The 18,001-nt window shown below is 55.2% G+C and overlaps 2 protein-coding genes across 13 annotated transcripts; one reads left to right on the plus strand and one right to left on the minus strand.

Moving 5' to 3' along the window:
- The first annotated feature begins 845 nt into the window (after positions 1-845).
- On the plus strand, positions 846-10,269 carry HMGA1 (high mobility group AT-hook 1). Of its 8 annotated transcripts, none has more exons than XM_009451064.3 (6): positions 846-997; positions 1,240-1,353; positions 4,769-4,914; positions 6,757-6,840; positions 7,513-7,563; positions 8,868-10,269. In XM_009451064.3, exons 3-6 carry the CDS (start codon positions 4,813-4,815, stop codon positions 8,919-8,921), a joined length of 291 nt encoding a protein of 96 aa, XP_009449339.1. In that variant the 5' UTR covers positions 846-997; positions 1,240-1,353; positions 4,769-4,812; the 3' UTR covers positions 8,922-10,269.
- A 163-nt stretch (positions 10,270-10,432) lies between these two features.
- On the minus strand, positions 10,433-13,359 carry SMIM29 (small integral membrane protein 29). 5 transcript variants are annotated; one of them, XM_054685711.1, is made up of 5 exons: positions 13,002-13,359; positions 11,764-11,887; positions 11,490-11,515; positions 11,065-11,170; positions 10,433-10,889 (listed from the first exon to the last, which is right to left on the minus strand). In XM_054685711.1, the coding sequence occupies exons 2-5, from the start codon at positions 11,812-11,814 to the stop codon at positions 10,824-10,826; spliced, it is 249 nt and encodes an 82-aa protein (XP_054541686.1). In that variant the 5' UTR covers positions 11,815-11,887; positions 13,002-13,359; the 3' UTR covers positions 10,433-10,823. The 5 variants fall into 5 exon arrangements, with proteins under 5 accessions (XP_054541686.1, XP_003950857.2, XP_054541684.1 ...); XM_003950808.6 differs by having other exon boundaries at positions 11,704-11,887; positions 13,002-13,136; XM_054685709.2 differs by having other exon boundaries at positions 11,704-11,887; positions 12,750-13,096.
- Positions 13,360-18,001: the final 4,642 nt, after the last annotated feature.

The following is an 18,001-nucleotide window of genomic DNA, read 5'->3' on the forward strand; positions in this document are numbered from 1 at the left end:
TCCTTCTCGCTCGGTGCAACAAGTCTTTGTTAAGCCGGGCGCCGGGCGGGCCAGGCGTGGCGGAGATGGCCTGCGTGCTCGGCCCCTGCCCTCAAAGCGCTTCCAGGCGACCTCTGGCCCACCTTTTATTTTTATTTACAGTCCCAACGGAAGGGCCCAGGTCCCCAAGTGGGCCTGCGTATCTCCAGAACACCATCTAAGTCACCTCAAGGTATGAAGCCTCCCTTGGGTGTACCTGCCAACGAGCCAATCGTTGGTTTCGCTGGAAGGCTCCACCTTGATCATGGCTCGCTGGTGGCCATTAATAAAACACTTTGGATTTCACAAGTTTCACGTTTGAATTTCACAAGACTTGTATCTCACCAATCAGCCACACGCGGGTTGACACTGAAAGGCACATGCTGACACCTGTCCGCCCAGGGGAAATCTACCATCTCTCTATTTTAGTGAGGGGGCGGCGTGTAGGCCGCGGAATTCTCTAACGAGCGCGTTTCTCTTCACCCCCTGGGCCCGCGTGGACCCCCGTCCACCCCCACACGCCCTGGGGGGGGGGGCCGGGCCCACACGCCCTGGAAGCCCCTAGAGGTGACTCTCCTTGGGACCCCTGTACCAGGGAGGAAGGATACCGCCACCCGTCACCACCCCCCCGCCAGAAGCTCCTTCGTGACTCCTCTGTGCGTGCCTTCCCACACCTCCTCCGTCCGGGACTGCGAGGAGTGGGCGGTCGACTCGAGTTCGCAGCCCAGGCCTCCCACACGCCCCTCCCTGCCGTCAGCACCCACCCGCGCGGCAGCGGCGGCTGGCGGGCGGCCGCCCTTTTAAATCCCCGGGCTCATTTGCATGGCCCCGCCCCCTGAGTGACACGGCTGGCGCGGGCGGGCCCGTCCCCCCTGCCCCTGGGTCGCTCTTTTTAAGCTCCCCTGAGCCGGTGCTGCGCTCCTCTAATTGGGACTCCGAGCCGGGGCTATTTCTGGCGCTGGCGCGGCTCCAAGAAGGCGTGAGTTCGCGGCCGCTCCGGTGGCTTCTTTTTTTTATATCTATAATTTAATTAAATTATTTATTTATTGAGGCCGCGCACGGGCCGTGCCCAGCTTCCTGCCCCTCGCCATCCTTCGGGGGAGGGGGAATATTTTTGTCCCCCCGCCTGGCTGTGACACATAAATACCCCGCGGGGGCCTGGGCGGCGAGCACGCGGCGGCGGCGGTCTCTGAGCGCCTCTGCTCTCTCTCCCGGTTTCAGATCCGCATTTGCTACCAGCGGCGGCCGCGGCGGAGCCAGGCCGGTCCTCAGCGCCCAGCACCGCCGCTCCCGGCAACCCGGAGCGCGCACCGCAGGCCGGCGGCCGAGCTCGCGGTGAGTCGTCCCCGGGGCCCGCGGCGGCGGCGGCGGAGGGGGGCGCCCGCGCCCCCGCCCGCACGTCGCCCCTCCTGCGAGCCGCCCGGGGCTGCAGCGCGCGCCGCCGGCTTTATTCCCAGGCCGGGGCGGCGCGAGCCGGCGGCGGGGGAGGGCCGCGCGGCGCGGGGGCGGGCGACGGGGCCCGGCGGCGCGGTGAGGACGCCCGCACCCCTTCCCCCGCGCCGCGGGCGCCCTGCGGGGGGCGGGGACCCGGGAAAGGCGCGCGGTGGGGGAGGGGGCGCGCAGCTGCGGCGAGCGCGAGTTGTGCACCCGGAGGAGCCCGGCGCACCTCGCGCGGCGGCCGCTCCCGCTGGAGCCGGAGCCCGAGCCCGAGCCCGGGCCCGGGTGAGGGGCGGGGAGAGACACGGGCTGCGGCGCGGCAGGAGAGTGGGGGGTCGGGCGCCCCCCGCAGCTCAGGGAAGTTCTGGAAGTGAGGGGGATGGGGAGGAACCCCGAAATTCGGCCCTACGCCCTCTCGGCCTTTCTCTCGCGCCCCCTCCGCAGATGAGGCCGGAGCGCGGGCCTGGGTTTGGGGCTTCACCCCGACCCCACCTCTGGCCTGGCCCGCGCCTCTTCAGCCCCAGGGGCCGGGCCTGCCCTCCGCCCCCACAAACTGGTTTCGCTGCTTTGCTGGGCTCTGTTGGAACTAGTCCCTTTGACTCCCCGTTTCTATTTTATTTTCTTCTGGGGCTTTATTTTGCGGGGAGGGGACGGAGGGAGGGGGCTTTCTTCCTCTCCCCCGCGCCCGCGCGCGCCAGGTTTCCTGCCCCAAGGCGGGCTTGGGTGCCCCCTCTGGCAGGAAGTGGGGCCGGGTGCACCCGCGTGGCGGTGCATGCTGTCGGGGTGCGCTGCTTTCCCGCGCCTGCAGGAGCGGCCTGCGCCCCTCCCCCCGCGCGCCCTGGCCCCGGGTCCCGCCGGCCGGCCTGCAACGGCCGGGCGCAGACACTTGCAGAGTCACCCTCGGGCCGGGTCTGGAGCCTGATGCCTCAGGGGTTTAGCCCTAGCCGCTAGGCGGGTAGGCAAAGTGTCGGGTTGAAAGGGTCTCCGGGAACGTACTTTTTCCTGCTCGCCAACTTGCTGTGTGACCTTAGGCAACTCAAGGCTTCTCTGGGCTACTTTTTTACGGGGGACGGGGAAGAAAACAAGGGAACCCCCAAGATAATTTCCTAGGGCCTTTCCTGCAGAGTCCTTAAGTATTTGAGGAGCACAGTTTGCATGCACAGTGTATGGAGGAGACAGGCTTGAGGCCCAAGCGGGCTTATTACAAAGTGAGGGATTGGGGTTAGGCCCTAAATGTAGTTCCTCCAAGACAGGCCTCTGATGTTCAGAAACAGGTGGAAAAGACGAGCGTTTCTTGGCCTTACTGGAAAGGGCCTCGGGCCTTCATTTAGTTCGTGGGGGGTTGGCTGGGGGGATTAAAGGGTCCCCAGCAGCAAGAGGTGGGGGGAGGCACCAGATGGTATGAGAGCTTCCAGGGAGACCCGCCAAGATCTCCAGGCAGGCCGGGCCAGGCTCTCTGGGATTCCGGACTGGCTTCGCCCAACTGGAACCCCCTCGATGAGGGGGCCCCAGGCAGACCTTATATGAGGTCAGCACTCGTTTAGTTGATTAATTTTGATGTTTAGTTTGAAGGGGGACCTGTGGTGTAATATAAGATTCTAATCACTGCCTGTAATTGCAGAGCAGGCCAAGCCACTAATGACGGAGCAGGATAAATCACCAACCACCTTGTTTAAAAGGGTCTCCAAGTCTGAAACATTATAAGATAGAATAATTACCAAAGTCCTGCTGTCTGGAGGGTCTCTTGATGCTTGAAAATGGAGGTCCTGGGCCCTCTAGAAATCACAAGTTTGCAAAAATGTTTTTTTCCTCTCATTGGGGTAAAAACTCTTTTTCTTCTTCTTTTTTTTTTTCTTTTAAATTAGACATGGGAGTCCCACCGTATTGTCCAGGCTGGTCTCGAACTCCTGACCTCAAGCAGTCCTCCTGCTTTGGCATCCCAAAGTGCTGGGATTACAGGCATGAGTCACCTCACCTGGCCCATAAATCATTTTCAAATGGTCTAGTTCTTATTTTGGTTAGAGTGAAGATTTCTTTCTATTATTTTAAGTTTTTCTAAACTATTACCTAGTTTGATCCTTGAAGCAGTCAGGAGGTAGTTCAGGCAGGTACCTTATAATTACCTTGATCTTACAGATTGAGAGGGTTTCAGAAGTGGAGCCGCTTGTCCCACCCCTTACCATGGCAGGCAGGGATTGGTTACTGGAAAAATGTGTAGCCTAGGCCTCCGGCGTCTCATCCATCTGTACCCTGGGGATAAGGACTAGGATGAAGATGTGGAGGACTGTCCTTTCTAAAGCCTGTAATACAGGGTATTCCCAAATACAGGTTGCAGGCCCTCCTTCCAATGAGAAGTTTTAGGAAAACTCAAAATTGATGGGGTTAATTAAACCCCAACAGGCCTCTAAGAAGAAGGAAGATGCTAGAAAATGACCAAGAAGGTTTTAGGATGAGCCCTAAACCTCATCCTAAAGGATGAGGGCCAGCCAGGGTCTGTTAGGCCGTGCATTTCAGTTGGAGAATTCCCTACCCATCTGGCAAAGTCCCATCTGACTCCAGTTGGGCAGAGGAGGGGTAAGGGGAAAGAGGAGGGTGGCCTTTGGCTTTGGGCTCACTTTCCTCCCCCACCTCACCCACTAGCTTCAACCATCTCCTCCCTCCCTCAATTATACCAATCTGAATCCTCCAGGGATTTACCCTGGGTGAGAACAGAGAAGAGAGCTGGTGGTGGGCACCACCCCTGGCTGTGTGATTGGCTCTTTTTGGTCCTGAGTCTTGCACCTTGCCAGATAGGCAATATTGTCAGTGAGGTGGGCAGGGGATCAATGTCCATAGCTGCCAGATCGCAAGGTCTCATTCTTTCCATTTTCCCACTGAACTGCGTAGGCTGGATTTTCTCTTAAAGAGAAAGGGCAGCAGTTGACTACAGAAGGAGGGGATGCTGGCAATATGTCATATCTCACCTCCCCACACCTTTGTCCCAGGGCGGCCTCACCCATGTAGCTAGGTCTGGGCTGGCTGTACCTCCTGGGACCGCCCCCCCCACCACGCTCCACTGGGGCGGTGTTAAGGCAGGACAACAAAGAGCCCTTCTGAACAGGAGATAGATAAGGAGCTGATTAGGGCCAACGGCCCTTCCCCGCCCTTGGCAGCATCTGGGGGTGGGCAGACCCCTCCATCCTGGGCAGAGTAGGAGGCCTGGGGGCCCATGGGAGCACAGTTTTCTGCAGTGTGCCTTGAAGGTGTGGGTGATGAGGGGGTAGAAAGTGGCTGAAGCGAGATGTTTGTCTAAAAGCACTTTTCTGTCTCCCAGCATCCCAGCCATCACTCTTCCACCTGCTCCTTAGAGAAGGGAAGATGAGTGAGTCGAGCTCGAAGTCCAGCCAGCCCTTGGCCTCCAAGCAGGAAAAGGACGGCACTGAGAAGCGGGGCCGGGGCAGGCCGCGCAAGCAGCCTCCGGTGAGTCCCGGGACAGCGCTGGTAGGGAGTCAGGTGGGTGTCCAAACCTTTGCTTCACTTGGTTTACCCTTTGGGGCTAGGGAGGTGCCTGGAGTTTCATTCAGCAGGCGAGAACATGCATGGAGGGTGCAGAATGATTCTGCGCAGTAAGCGTGTGAGTGTGTCTTCCCACCTGTGTGTACTCCTGCCCCACTTGCAACCCTGGTCAGATCTCTAGAGACCCCAGGAGAGAACCGGGGGCCAAGGAATTCAAGATAAATTCTGAAGCCAATGGCAAAAAGTCCAAACCTAAAGCACCCCAGAGGTCACATGGCCAGTGCTTAAAACACTCGCCTTTTTCTTAATTTCCAATCCACTGTGGACCAGTAATTTTAAAATGCAGTAAAGACGAATGAACAAAAATGAACATAGAAGCCCAGGGTTTTTAATCATTACATTCAGTGCACGTAAAATGATTTTTGTCAATTTGCTGTAAAGTTGCTGAATACTTATGGTCGATTCTTGTACTTCCTCATCTCAGGTGAGAAACGGGTGCCTGCGTGGGCCAGCACTTGTTTGTGCACAGACCAGTTATGAGTAGTTCTGGAATGGGCATTGCCCCTGGCTCTTTAGATGGAAATTGAAGCCCAAGAAGTCAAAAATGTTGGGGAGTTGGTGGCAGTGACCCTCAGAACCCTGGTGCTGCTCTCCCCACAAAGTCCTCATAGAAGGATGAGGCTGCCAGCCTGGCGTTGTGGGGCACCCTAGGGAGCATGGCCACTTGGGCTTATGGGGGACCCCATATTGGCCTCTTACAGAGGCAGCTGTCACCCAAGTGAAGGGTGGCTGTTGGTGAAGCCCAGTTACTTCCCTTCCCTGGGTGAGAGGTAAGAGGAGTTGAGTTTGACCTCTGCCCCTTAAACATGATACAGGTTGTTCACCTGCAGGTTTTCCCTGTCCGTACGGTGGAGAGTGGTCTGTGCTGACCTGGGCCTAGGGAGACACGAGCTGTGAGGATTCTGCTGTGTTGGAATTCGGCAGCCACCTTCAGAGCCTGGGGTGGGGTCATTTGTCCTCTTAGCCTAGCTCCCTCAGCCTCCCCTCCTACCCCACCTGTTAGCCATGGTCAGTGGGAGGTGTCAGGAGGGGTGCAGGGTTACTGGACCCTGGTTATAGACAGACCATGGGGGGCCCCCTAGGAAACAGTAGGTGGCGCGCCTTCACCACACACCTTATATGCATTATGCAGCAGCTTTTTATTCTATCTACGGCTTATTAAAATTTCAGTGGGAATGATGGCAGGGATCTCTGGAGTCCGGCTATAATTCCCCTTCTCTGGGGGCAGCCTGGATGGGCTCCAGGTTTGCAAGTGCAGGCAGGGAGTGTGTGTCCAGCATAGGTCATCTGAGAGGGTGGGCAGTGATCATGGCCCAGTGCTAGATAACCATACATTACCCATTTAATCTCCATGACACCCTGCAAGGGAAGTCTTCACCATTTATAGATGAGGAAACTGAGGCTCCAGCATTAAGTGTCCCACCCAAGATCAGTGTCAGAACTGAGACTTGGGCAGAGCCACCTAACAGTGTCTTTTTGTCCCCAGAATGCCTTTCCTAGGGGTCTTCTGGGCTCTTGGCATTTTGCATCTTAGAAACTTGCAGGGAAGCAAGGGGAGAGGTGGGAGGCACTTTGCAAAGATGCTCAAACTGGAGCTTTGGATCCTGAAGGGATTCCTAGGTCAGGGATGGTTTTTGGTTCTTGGTTCTTGCTGACTTAACCTTGTTGAGGAGGCAGAGGGCTGTGTCTTCTGAGGGGGTGGAAACAGGTGATGACTGTCCCTGACTACCCACTCTGTCTTTACAGAAGGAGCCCAGCGAAGTGCCAACACCTAAGAGACCTCGGGGCCGACCAAAGGGAAGCAAAAACAAGGGTGCTGCCAAGACCCGGGTGAGACTTGAGATGGGACTACCCCTGGGTGGATGACTAGCAGAGGATCCTCTTGTTGGCACCATGGCCACGGCTGTGGGGAGGTCTGGGAAGGGGCTCGGTCATCTCAGTTGTGTACCCCCTTCCCTGGTACAGGGATGGCAGTGAGTCTTTGCTAACTGGGGAGAGTGGGGCGATGACTAAGGTCTTACTTCTGGGGGGTTGGTCCTGCCCAGGACACTGCGGAGATCAGGTCAGAAGTCCCACAGCTTTCCTGATCTAGAGAAAGGCAGAGTGGGGAGAATGGAGGGTCCCTGCCAGTCCCTGGGCTGAGAATGTTACCTTCTCTTGGGGTTCCCTGGAGCCTGAAGGGGTGGGGACAAGCAGCAAAGGCCAGATTCACAGTGGTATTAGCCTTTCAGAAAAGTTGTTTTGTTTTTTATTTTATTTTTTCTAAGACACGACTCATATCCTCTGAGTCATGGGCGGAGGTGGGAGTAGGGGGCGTGTGTGTATGTTGAGGGGGCAAATGTGGCTGGCCAGTCATCGCCAGCTGGACTTGGGTGGGCCTGTTGGGTGAGAGTGTTGGGTCACCCTGAACAGGCAGGTAGGTCTGCCCCCCATCACTATTGGGCATCGGGTGAGCACTGATGGGCATTTTGGACTTAGGAGATATTTTCTCTAACCCTCTAGAAAACCACCACAACTCCAGGAAGGAAACCAAGGGGCAGACCCAAAAAACTGGTAGGTGAAGAAGCAGACTACTGCTTGCCTCCTGGGCTCTTTTGAGTGAGGGTGTTGAGTACACAGTACCTGATGCTATGCACCCCCTATGGAAAGGCTCTCCCTGACCTGCTGGGACATCAGATTTTACATAAGTCCAGAGAGGGGAAGGTACCTGGCCTGGGCTGTGCCCATGAGAAGTGAGGGGTCCCAGGTACAAATCAGATCACATTCCCCTGCCCTGCCCTGCCCTAGTTGTGTGTGGGGGTCCCTCCCTCTCCTGCTCCTAGAATACTCAGAACTTCTAGGGGAGATCTTGGAAGTCATCTAGCCTGTGTCCCCCTCAATTAGAGATGAGGAAAGGAAGCCATAGGGGGAAGGTTTGTCCTTCCTATGATCCTCTGCAGAAGAGAAACAGCGAAGGAGCTGGGCCCTGGGAGGGGTCGGTGCTGGAGTTCTGATGTGACCCACCACACTGCACTGGAGGGCACCATCCAATTCTGGGTCCCCAGACAGCTGGTGGAAAGGCTCAGTGGGCTGAGTCAAGAAGCTGCCTCTAGGGGGCCACTGCAGTTAGGGTCACCCCAGCCTTCCAGCTCCTGGCCCTCTCCTACCCCCAGCCTGCCCCCTCAAATCCCTGAAGCTGTCATTCCTTGAGCTGAGCCACTGCTGGGGTGGGGGGGTTAGGGGGTGCTGCTGGCCAGGCCCCAAGAGTGAGTAACAGGAAACAAGTTGTTTTGGAGTTTGTGCCTGGCACGGGGGCTGTAGCCCCGTGTGGTGTCCCGACATTCCCGCCCAGTGAGTGAGCCCCGGCGGCACACACTTCCCCTTCCTCCCCACCCCGGCCTAGGGTCAGCCCTCGGCCACCCCGGAGGGCCAGGGCACCACAGCACAGCATCTGCCCCTGTGGGCCAAGGACCTGGTTCCCCTGCACCCACCAGCGGGCTCTTGCACCTTCCAGCCACCCCTTCCCATTTCCTCCCCCAGCCACCTCTTCCCCCACCTCCTTTTCTCCCCTAGGGAGTCAGTCACATCCTGAAGCTCAGTGCTGCCCTGAGCTCTGCCCTCCGTGGGCCTGGGGGCCAAGGGGGCTTGGCTCCTGGCTCTGGGTGAGAGCAGCATGTGTGTGGGGTTTTTTCCTCCTTTTAAATTCTTTTTATGAATGAAGCCGGGCCGTGGAGGTTGCTGAGTCACCCACACACTCAGCCCTGACTCATCCCTCTTCAGGAGAGCCAGGGAGTGCAGGGAGCGGGTGGGGGCCAGCCTCTGGGGGTGGAAGAGGGGGACCGGGCCAGAGCTCACACCAACAACTGCCCACCTCACAGGAGAAGGAGGAAGAGGAGGGCATCTCGCAGGAGTCCTCGGAGGAGGAGCAGTGACCCATGCGTGCCGCCTGCTCCTCACTGGAGGAGCAGCTTCCTTCTGGGACTGGACAGCTTTGCTCCGCTCCCACCGCCCCCGCCCCTTCCCCAGGCCCACCATCACCACCGCCTCTGGCCGCCACCCCCATCTTCCACCTGTGCCCTCACCACCACACTACACAGCACACCAGCCGCTGCAGGGCTCCCATGGGCTGAGTGGGGAGCAGTTTTCCCCTGGCCTCAGTTCCCAGCTCCTCCCGCCCACCCACGCATACACACATGCCCTCCTGGACAAGGCTAACATCCCACTTAGCCGCACCCTGCACCTGCTGCGTCCCCACTCCCTTGGTGGTGGGGACATTGCTCTCTGGGCTTTTGGTTTGGGGGCGCCCTCTCTGCTCCTTCACTGTTCCCTCTGGCTTCCCATAGTGGGGCCTGGGAGGGTTCCCCTGGCCTTAAAAGGGGCCCAAGCCCCATCTCATCCTGGCATGCCCTACTCCACTGCCCTGGCAGCAGCAGGTGTGGCCAATGGAGGGGGGTGCTGGCCCCCAGGATTCCCCCAGCCAAACTGTCTTTGTCACCACATGGGGCTCACTTTTCATCCTTCCCCAACTTCCCTAGTCCCTGTACTAGGTTGGACAGCCCCCTTCGGCTACAGGAAGGCAGGAGGGGTGAGTCCCCTACTCCCTCTTCACTGTGGCCACAGCCCCCTTGCCCTCCGCCTGGGATCTGAGTACATATTGTGGTGATGGAGATGCAGTCACTTATTGTCCAGGTGAGGCCCAAGAGCCCTGTGGCCGCCACCTGAGGTGGGCTGGGGCTGCTCCCCTAACCCTACTTTGCTTCTGCCACTCAGCCATTTCCCCCTCCTCAGATGGGGCACCAATAACAAGGAGCTCACCCTGCCCGCTCCCAACCCCCCTCCTGCTCCTCCCTGCCCCCCAAGGTTCTGGTTCCATTTTTCCTCTGTTCACAAACTACCTCTGGACAGTTGTGTTGTTTTTTTGTTCAATGTTCCATTCTTCGACATCCGTCATTGCTGCTGCTACCAGCGCCAAATGTTCATCCTCATTGCCTCCTGTTCTGCCCACGATCCCCTCCCCCAAGATACTCTTTGTGGGGAAGAGGGGCTGGGGCATGGCAGGCTGGGTGACCGACTACCCCAGTCCCAGGGAAGGTGGGGCCCTGCCCCTAGGATGCTGCAGCAGAGTGAGCAAGGGGGCCCGAATCGACCATAAAGGGTGTAGGGGCCACCTCCTCCCCCTGTTCTGTTGGGGAGGGGTAGCCATGATTTGTCCCAGCCTGGGGCTCCCTCTCTGGTTTCCTATTTGCAGTTACTTGAATAAAAAAAATATCCTTTTCTGGACTGGAGTCTCCTGTGGTGTGTGCCCCTAAAGCCTGGGGCAGGTAGGATGGGTGACACTTGTGTTCTGGCCCCCATCCTTCAGGCTGCAGGAAGGGAGGGGAAATAGCAATGTAATCACCTCGGGGGAAGGTCATTTTAAGCCTCTTGATGAAATCAAAACCCCTAGCCACAAAACATTTTATTTACAAAATATATACTGAATACTATACATCTGGCCCCATCACCATGGAAACAACTCCAAAGCCTGCCTGGGGATTTATGCCCAAGCCAAGCCCAGGAGGGCTAGAGAAAGCAAAGGTGTCTACCAGCCGCCCCCATCCCAGAAGGAAAGCCTCTTCCCATGAGTGCCTGTGGGTGGGCGGTGAGCTCAACACCCACAAAGGGCAGAAGGCCTGGGGGCAGTGAGGTGATGGTGAGGGCATGGGAAGCAGATGCTGCTGAGGGTGGGTGGAGGGAGAAATGGAGACCCAGCACCCAGCAGGGGGAGCCAGGTGACAGCAGGGGAAGCAGATGGCAGGACCCCAGGCTCTGAAGGGTGGGGCAAGGGGGTCAGGTCACGTCTTGACATCCAGCAGCGGCATCCGCTTGTGCTGGTAGCCACTCTGCCAGCCATGTACCACCTGTCGGGGAGGAGACCACACCACAAGGCTGGGCTGTGTTCCCTGGGAGTCTGCAGCACCCAGTTACAGCCCAAGAAAGCAGAACCAGGCTCTGGTTTCAGTGTGGACGAGTATGGCTGGGAACAGGGCTGACCCCCACCTTGCCTCATTCTCCCCCTGGCCCCCAAGTGCTCACCTTGGGGTCTCCCATGTCAGAGAGCAGCTCCTGCTCAGCCTCATGCAGTTCCTCAGCTGGGTCATAGCTGTACATGGGGAGCAGGTGATGGCGCAGCCGGTCCACCCTGGGGAGCAGGGGAGGGGACTCAGCTAGGAGGTCCCCCCAACCCTCATCAAACACCTGGCTGCCCCGTCTCTCCTCCCTTTCCCAGGCAGGGGCAATTCCAGTGGGTGCCTTTTGGGACACACTATACCTCCAAGAATACAACCCTGGTTCTACAAAGGGGCTTTCCCCAGTGAGTAACCTGAGGCTGGGGCAGGGAAAACAAATTACAGGCTTGTATCAGGATGGCTGAGGGACATCTTACAGAAAAGTCAGAGCCTATGAGCAGGAATTTCAGAACGGGTGTGGGGTTAGGGCGGGTGGGGGACAGGGACACTCACCGCTTTTTCTTCTGTACATACATTACCTGCAACAGAGACACAGCACTGTGGGGGCTGCTGAGCCCAGGAAGGCCCACAGGCAGAGAGAGGCCCACCTCCACACCCTTCACTCCCTTAACAGGACAGTGGGGACTCTGCAGACTGGACCAGGCCCACCCAGCCCCTGCCTTAGCAAAGCTGTGGGTGTCTGTGTGTGTATATGAGGGCTCCTTACCACAGCCACCACCACCCCGACCAGGGTGATGAGGAAGAAGGGCCCCAACACATAGCCCACCATGGAGTCGCTGTTGGCCTGGGGGGCATTGGGCACAGTGGTGTTACTCATGACATCAGCAGCCGGAGGGCTGGGTGGTCAGCATGGGCAGTGGCGCTTCGGGAGGGCGCCTCCACTGGGCTCCCTGGGGAGGAGGAAGGGAGGTTATCAGTTGCACCCAGGTGACATCCAGACTCTGGATCCCTCCCCCAGAGCTGAAGATCTATGAAAACTGGTCCCAGGTCAAATCCTGGGAGGAGGGATCCTCCAGGTAGATGTACTGGGTGTGACCCTCCAGTGAGTCTTGGCAAATCCTGGCAGGAAAGGGGATCAAGGGAAGGCCTGGATCCAGGGCTGAGTCTTGCCCAACTCCTATCCCTAAATCAGGGTGGGGCCCAGCTCAGATGCTGGCCAAATATTTACAAGTCTCAGCTTCTGGGGAAAGATTAAGTGCAGGTTTCAGGTGCCTGCCCCAGCCCTTTTGGGGCACTGGGCTGCCAGCACCTGTCCAGTGGAGCAAAATGGATAAATGAGGTCTAAAGGAAGGACCTGCACTGCAGCCAGGGGTGAGATGGGAGCATCTGAAAGAGCCCGCTTCCATCCTGGTCCAATTCCACTTCAAGCGATGGGCTCCATGCCTGAGTTCTATGCCCTTGTCCCTGGTGTCACCTCAGACATACAGCCCAAACACCCTCTCCCCCATCTGTCTCGTGTGCCAGGGTGGACACGAGTGGGTAAAGCTGGATTGTATCTTCAAGATGATGTCAGCTTCCTCTTGTCTCCACCCGGGGCTCCGCCCAGGTCCCTCCCCTCCTGGCCTGAGCTGACAGGCAGAGGTGGAGAGGGTCAGTCCCCATCGACAGAAGCAAAGAGATCGTCCTGGGGCAGTTTGCACGCTGATGGCCCAAGGTCCGCGACCCAGGTTCGCTTGAGTCTGTATCAGAGGGCAAGGTATGAACGACCTACCCCCGTGTCCGTAGGGCACGGGGCATCGAGCTTGCCCTTACCCAGTCGTATGCTCATCGTCCCAGGTCAAGGGGGCATGCCAGGGTGGGGAGGGCGTCAGGCCGCTGCTAGGATGCGGGCCAGCAACAGCGGACAGGAGGTGGTTCCCACGGCGCTGGGAGGCTCAGGCCGGAGGTGGGGGTGTTGGGGGATGCGGATGGGCCGCCCCGCGCCCGAACATCCTGGAAGCCCGTCACCCGAGGCGTGGACCCGTGCCGGCGCTCTGCAGCCCAGCCGGCCTGGCCATGCCTTACCTCCCGCCGCTGCAGCCCCGACAGGAACGCCCTCGGTTGGCTCCCGGGCCCCGGAAAAGCCGTCAGGCGCGTGATCAAAGGACCCGGGGAAATGGGCCGGGCCTCAGCACCCGGGCGCAGCCAATCCGGTAGCAGAAAGCCGGTGGCCTGGAGATTTCTGGAGCCGCCAATCCGGAGGCGGGGGTGGGCGGTGCGAAGGCGGGGACAGCGGGGCTTGCAGGGTCCGCCCGGCGGCGGCAGGGGGCAGCCGAGGGCTGCGTAGTGGGGGGAGGAGAACGCGACGCGGGGCCGGACGGGGTAGGGCGGGGCGCGCGCAGTTTTCCGGCGGCCCCTGGCCCGCCCGCGCCTGGAGCTCCGATTCTGGGAGGTCCCCGGCGCCCACTTCATTCACCCCTCTCGTTGCAGCCAGAATAGGGTCGCGCCGCGCTCTAACGTTGAGCCCAGGCCCTTCGCGGCAAGACCCTGCTCCGGGCCCACTCGGCCTCCGTCTGTGTTTGTTCCCTGGCCTTCGGGCTGTGCTCGGCTGGTAGAGTACGGCAGGTCTGGGCTACCGAGGGCCCTGGCACGCCCACCCTCTCTGCGCCTGTCTTAACGTCTGTAAAACAAGCTGTGTGAGGATTATTATTATTACTTTTTTTTTGAGATGGAGTCGGTCTCTGTCGTCCAGGCTGGAGTGCAGTGGCACGATCTCAGCTCACTGCAATCTCTGCCTCCCTGGTTCAAGCTATTCTCTTGCCTCAGCCTCCCGAGTAGCTGGGACTACAGGTGTGCACCACCATGCCTGGCTAATTTTTGTATTTTTAGTAGAGAGGGGGTTTCAACATGTTCGCCATGATGGTCTCTTAACACCTGACCTCAGGTGATCCACCTGCCTCAGCCTCCTAAAGTGCTGGGATTACAGGCGTGAGCCACTGGGCCTAGCCGGATTTTACTTTCTTTTCTCCTAAGAGAGAACACCCTTGTGAGCTAGGCAGGGCAAGTGGAGCAATCGCAATTTGCAGATGAGTTAATTGATGCTCAAGCAATGAGATGACTTCTCAGGGCCCTTGGCCTGATCATTAAGGGCAGGGTGGGATGAGATGACAGGTGGGCCTCTCTTCTTGGACAGCTCTCTGCTGACAGCTGCCCCAGAGCTACATTTGAGGCCTGGTGTCTTGCTGTGTTCAGGCTTCATATCTGATGAGAGTACCTCCAAGTATAGCCGGGAAAACTGCAGCTCTGCCTTCCCTCTTCATGCAGCTACCGTTTCAGGAAGCGGGAGGCTAGGGTGGGGTTGAGACTACATTGTGCTACCATGCTCGAGTTTTGACTGCCTCCTGATCCATGCTGCTGTGGTTAGTGCCTGGACTTGTCTGCCCACTTCAGCTAATGCCTCACTCATCCTCGTGTCCTCCAGCTCTGGATCCACTGAACAAACCATAAAAGCAAGACCTGAAAGGATTGAACTATTTTCAGTTAACTTTTAGAATGAAGCTCAAGAAGATTTATAGGAAGGCAAAAATATCCAGTTTTTATAATATCTGACATCCATTAAAAAATGGAACCTGGTGGCCAGGTGTGGTGGCTCATGCCTGTAATCCTAGCACTTTGGGAGGCCGAGGTGGTGGATCACCTGATGTCAGGAGTTCGAGACCAGCCTGGCCAAAGAGGTGAAACCCCCATCTCTACTAAAAATACAAAAATTAGCTGGGCGTGGTGGCAGGAGCTTGTAATTCTAGCTACTCAGGAGACTGAGGCAGGAGAATCACTTGAACCCAGGAGGCAGAGGTTGCAGTGAGCCGAGATCATGCCATTGCACTCCAGTCTGGTGACAAGAGTGAAACTCTGTCTCAAATATTAAAAAAAAAAAAGGACCCTGGCTGGGTGCTGTGGCTCACACTTGTAATCCCAGCACTTAAGACAAGGAATGTATGAAAAATATCCCAGTGATCTTCTAGAGATGAAAACTACAATATCAGATTAAAAAAATCATACTGGACAGGATTAATCACACTGGATAGGATTAATGGCAGGTTAGATATTACAGAAGAAAAGACAAGTGAACTTGAGGGCATAGCAATAGAAACTACCTAAAATAAAACCCAAAGATAAAAAAATCCAAAAAAAAAAGAAAAATGAAAATAGGATCAGTGAGTTGCAGGATAACCGTAAGTGGCCTAATATATGGATAATTAGAGGTCCAAAAGGAGAAGAAAGAAAGGACAGAAAAATATTTGAAGAAACCATGACCAAAAGCTTTCCAAACTTGGGCCAGGCGCAGTGGCTCACTCCTGTAATCCCAGCACTTTGGGAGGCCGAGGCAGGTGTATCACCTGAGGTCAGGAGTTTGAGACCAGCCGGCCAACATGAAGAAACCCCATCTCTACTAAAAATACAAAAATTTGCCAGGCGTGTTGGCACATGCCTGTAATCCCAGCTACTTGGGAGGCTGAGGTAGGAGGATCGCTTGAACCCGGGAGGCAGAGGTTGCAGTGAGCTGAGACTGTGCCATTGTACTCCAGCCTGGGCAACAAGAGCAAAACTCCCGTCTCAAAAAACAAAACAGCAACAACAAAAAACTTTCCAAACTTAAAGATGGCTATAAACCTACAGACCCAGGAAGCACAATAAGCCCAAGCACAAGCAACATGAAGAAACTGTGCCAAAGCACATCGTAATCAAATTGCTCAAAGCCAGTGGTAAAGATGTTACACACAGAGGAACAAAGTTAAGAATGGCATAAGATTTCACTTGAAACAATCCAGGTGAAAAGATGGTGGAGCAACATCTTTTATTTTTTTATTTATTTTTATTTTATTTTATTTTATTTTTTTGAGACAGAGTCTCGCTCTGTCGCCCAGGCTGGAGTGCAGTGGCGCAATCTCGGCTCACTGCAAGCTCCGCCTCCAGGGTTCCCGCCATTCTCCTGCCTCAGGCTCCCGAGTAGCTGGGACTACAGGCACCCACTACCACGCCCTGCTAATTTTTTGTATTTTTAGTAGAGACAGGGTTTCACCGTGTTAGCCAGGATGGTCTCGATCCTCTGATCTCGTGATCCGCCCGCCTCGGCCTTGAAAAGTGCTGGGATTACAGGCGTGAGCCACCGCGCCTGGCTAACATCTTTTAACTACTTAAAGAAAAAACTCTCGATCTAGAATATTGGGGGGAAAAAAATCTGTCAAAAACAAGAAATAAAGATGTTTTCAGGCCAGGCGTGGTGACTCACGCCTGTAATTCCAGCACTTTGGGAAGCCGAGGCGGGTGGATCACTTGAGCCCAGGAGTTTGAAACCAGCCTGGGCAGCATGGTCAAAGCCTGTTTCTACCAGAAATACAAACATTAGCCAGTCTCATAACCTGGTCTCAAAATAAATAAATAGATAAAAATTAAAACATAAAATTAAAAAATTTTTGAAAACGATGTTTTCAGACATACAAAACTGAAAGGAATCATCACCAGTAGACCTGCACTACAAGAACTGTTAAAGGAAATTCTTCAGGCAGAAAGGTAATTGTACCAAATGAAAATATGATCCGACAAGAGAAAGAAAGAGCATCCAAATCGGTAAAGAGGAAGTCATACTGTCACCTCCCACGTAGCTGAGACTACAAGTGCATGCCACCATGCCCAGCTAACTTTTTTTTTTTAATGTTTTGTAGAGATGGGGGGGCACTCATTATGTTGCCCAGGCTGGTCTTGAACTCGGGCTCAAGCAATCCGCCAGCCTTGGCTTCCCAAAGTGCTGGAATTACATGCATGGGTCACTGTGCCAGCCATGATCATCTCAATGGATGCAAAAAAATGCATTTGACAAATCAACACCCTTTTATGACTGAAAAATCAGCACACCAGGAATAAGGAAGTCATACTGTCACTGATATGATCTTTGACAAAGCAAACAAAAACATAAAGTGGGGAAAGCACACCCTATTCAACAAATGGTGCTGGGATAATTGGCAAGCCACATGTAGGAGTATGAAACTGGATCCTCATCTCTCACCTTATACAAAAATCAACTCAAGCTGGATCAAAGATGTAAATCTAAGACCTAAAACCATAAAAATTCTAGAAGATAACATCAGAAAATCCCCTCTAGACATTGGCTTAGGCAAAGACTTCATGACCAAGAACCCAAAAGCAGATTCAACAAAAGCAAAGATAAATAGATGGGATTAATTAAACTAAACAGCTTCTGCACAGCAAAAGAAATAATCAGCAAACAGACAACCCACAGAATGGGAGAAAATCTTCACAATCTATACATCTAACAAAGGACTAATATCCAGATTCTACAAGGAACTGAAACAAATCAGCGAGAAAAAACCAAACAATCTCATCAAAAAGTAGGCTAAGGAATGAATAGACAATTCTCAAGAAAAAGATATGCAAGTGGCCAACAAACATGAAAAAATGCTCAACATCATTAATGATCAGGGAAATGCAAATCAAAACCACAATGGGATACCACCTTACTCCTGCAAGATGGCCATAATTTTAAAAATCAAAAAGTAGGCTGGGCATGGTGGCTCATGTCTGTAATCCCAGCACTTTGGGAGGCCAAGGCGAGCAGATCATGAGGTCAGGAGATCGAAACCACCCTGGCTAACCCAATGAAACCCCGTCTCTACTAAAAATACAAAAAATTAGCCGGGTGTGGTGGCATGCCCCTGTAATCCCAGCTACTTGGGAGGCTGAGGCAGGAGAATCACTTGAACCTGGGAGGTGGAGGTTGCAGTGAACTGAGATCGTGCCACTGCACTCCAGCCTGGGCGACAGAGTGAGACTGACTCTGCCTCAAAAAAAAAAAAAAAAAAAAAAGAAACACAATAGATATTGGCATGGATGTGGTGAAAAGGGAACACTTTTACGCTGCTGGTGGGAATGTAAACTATACGACCACTGTGGAAAACAGTGTGGATATTCCTTAAATAACTAAAAGTAGATCTACCATTTGATTGAGCAATCCCACTACTGGGTATCTACCCAGAGTAAAAGAAGTCATTATATGAAAAAAAGACACT

This window comes from Pan troglodytes, chromosome 5, assembly GCF_028858775.2.
Source record: "Pan troglodytes isolate AG18354 chromosome 5, NHGRI_mPanTro3-v2.0_pri, whole genome shotgun sequence".
In the NCBI taxonomy this organism is placed as follows: domain Eukaryota; kingdom Metazoa; phylum Chordata; class Mammalia; order Primates; family Hominidae; genus Pan; species Pan troglodytes.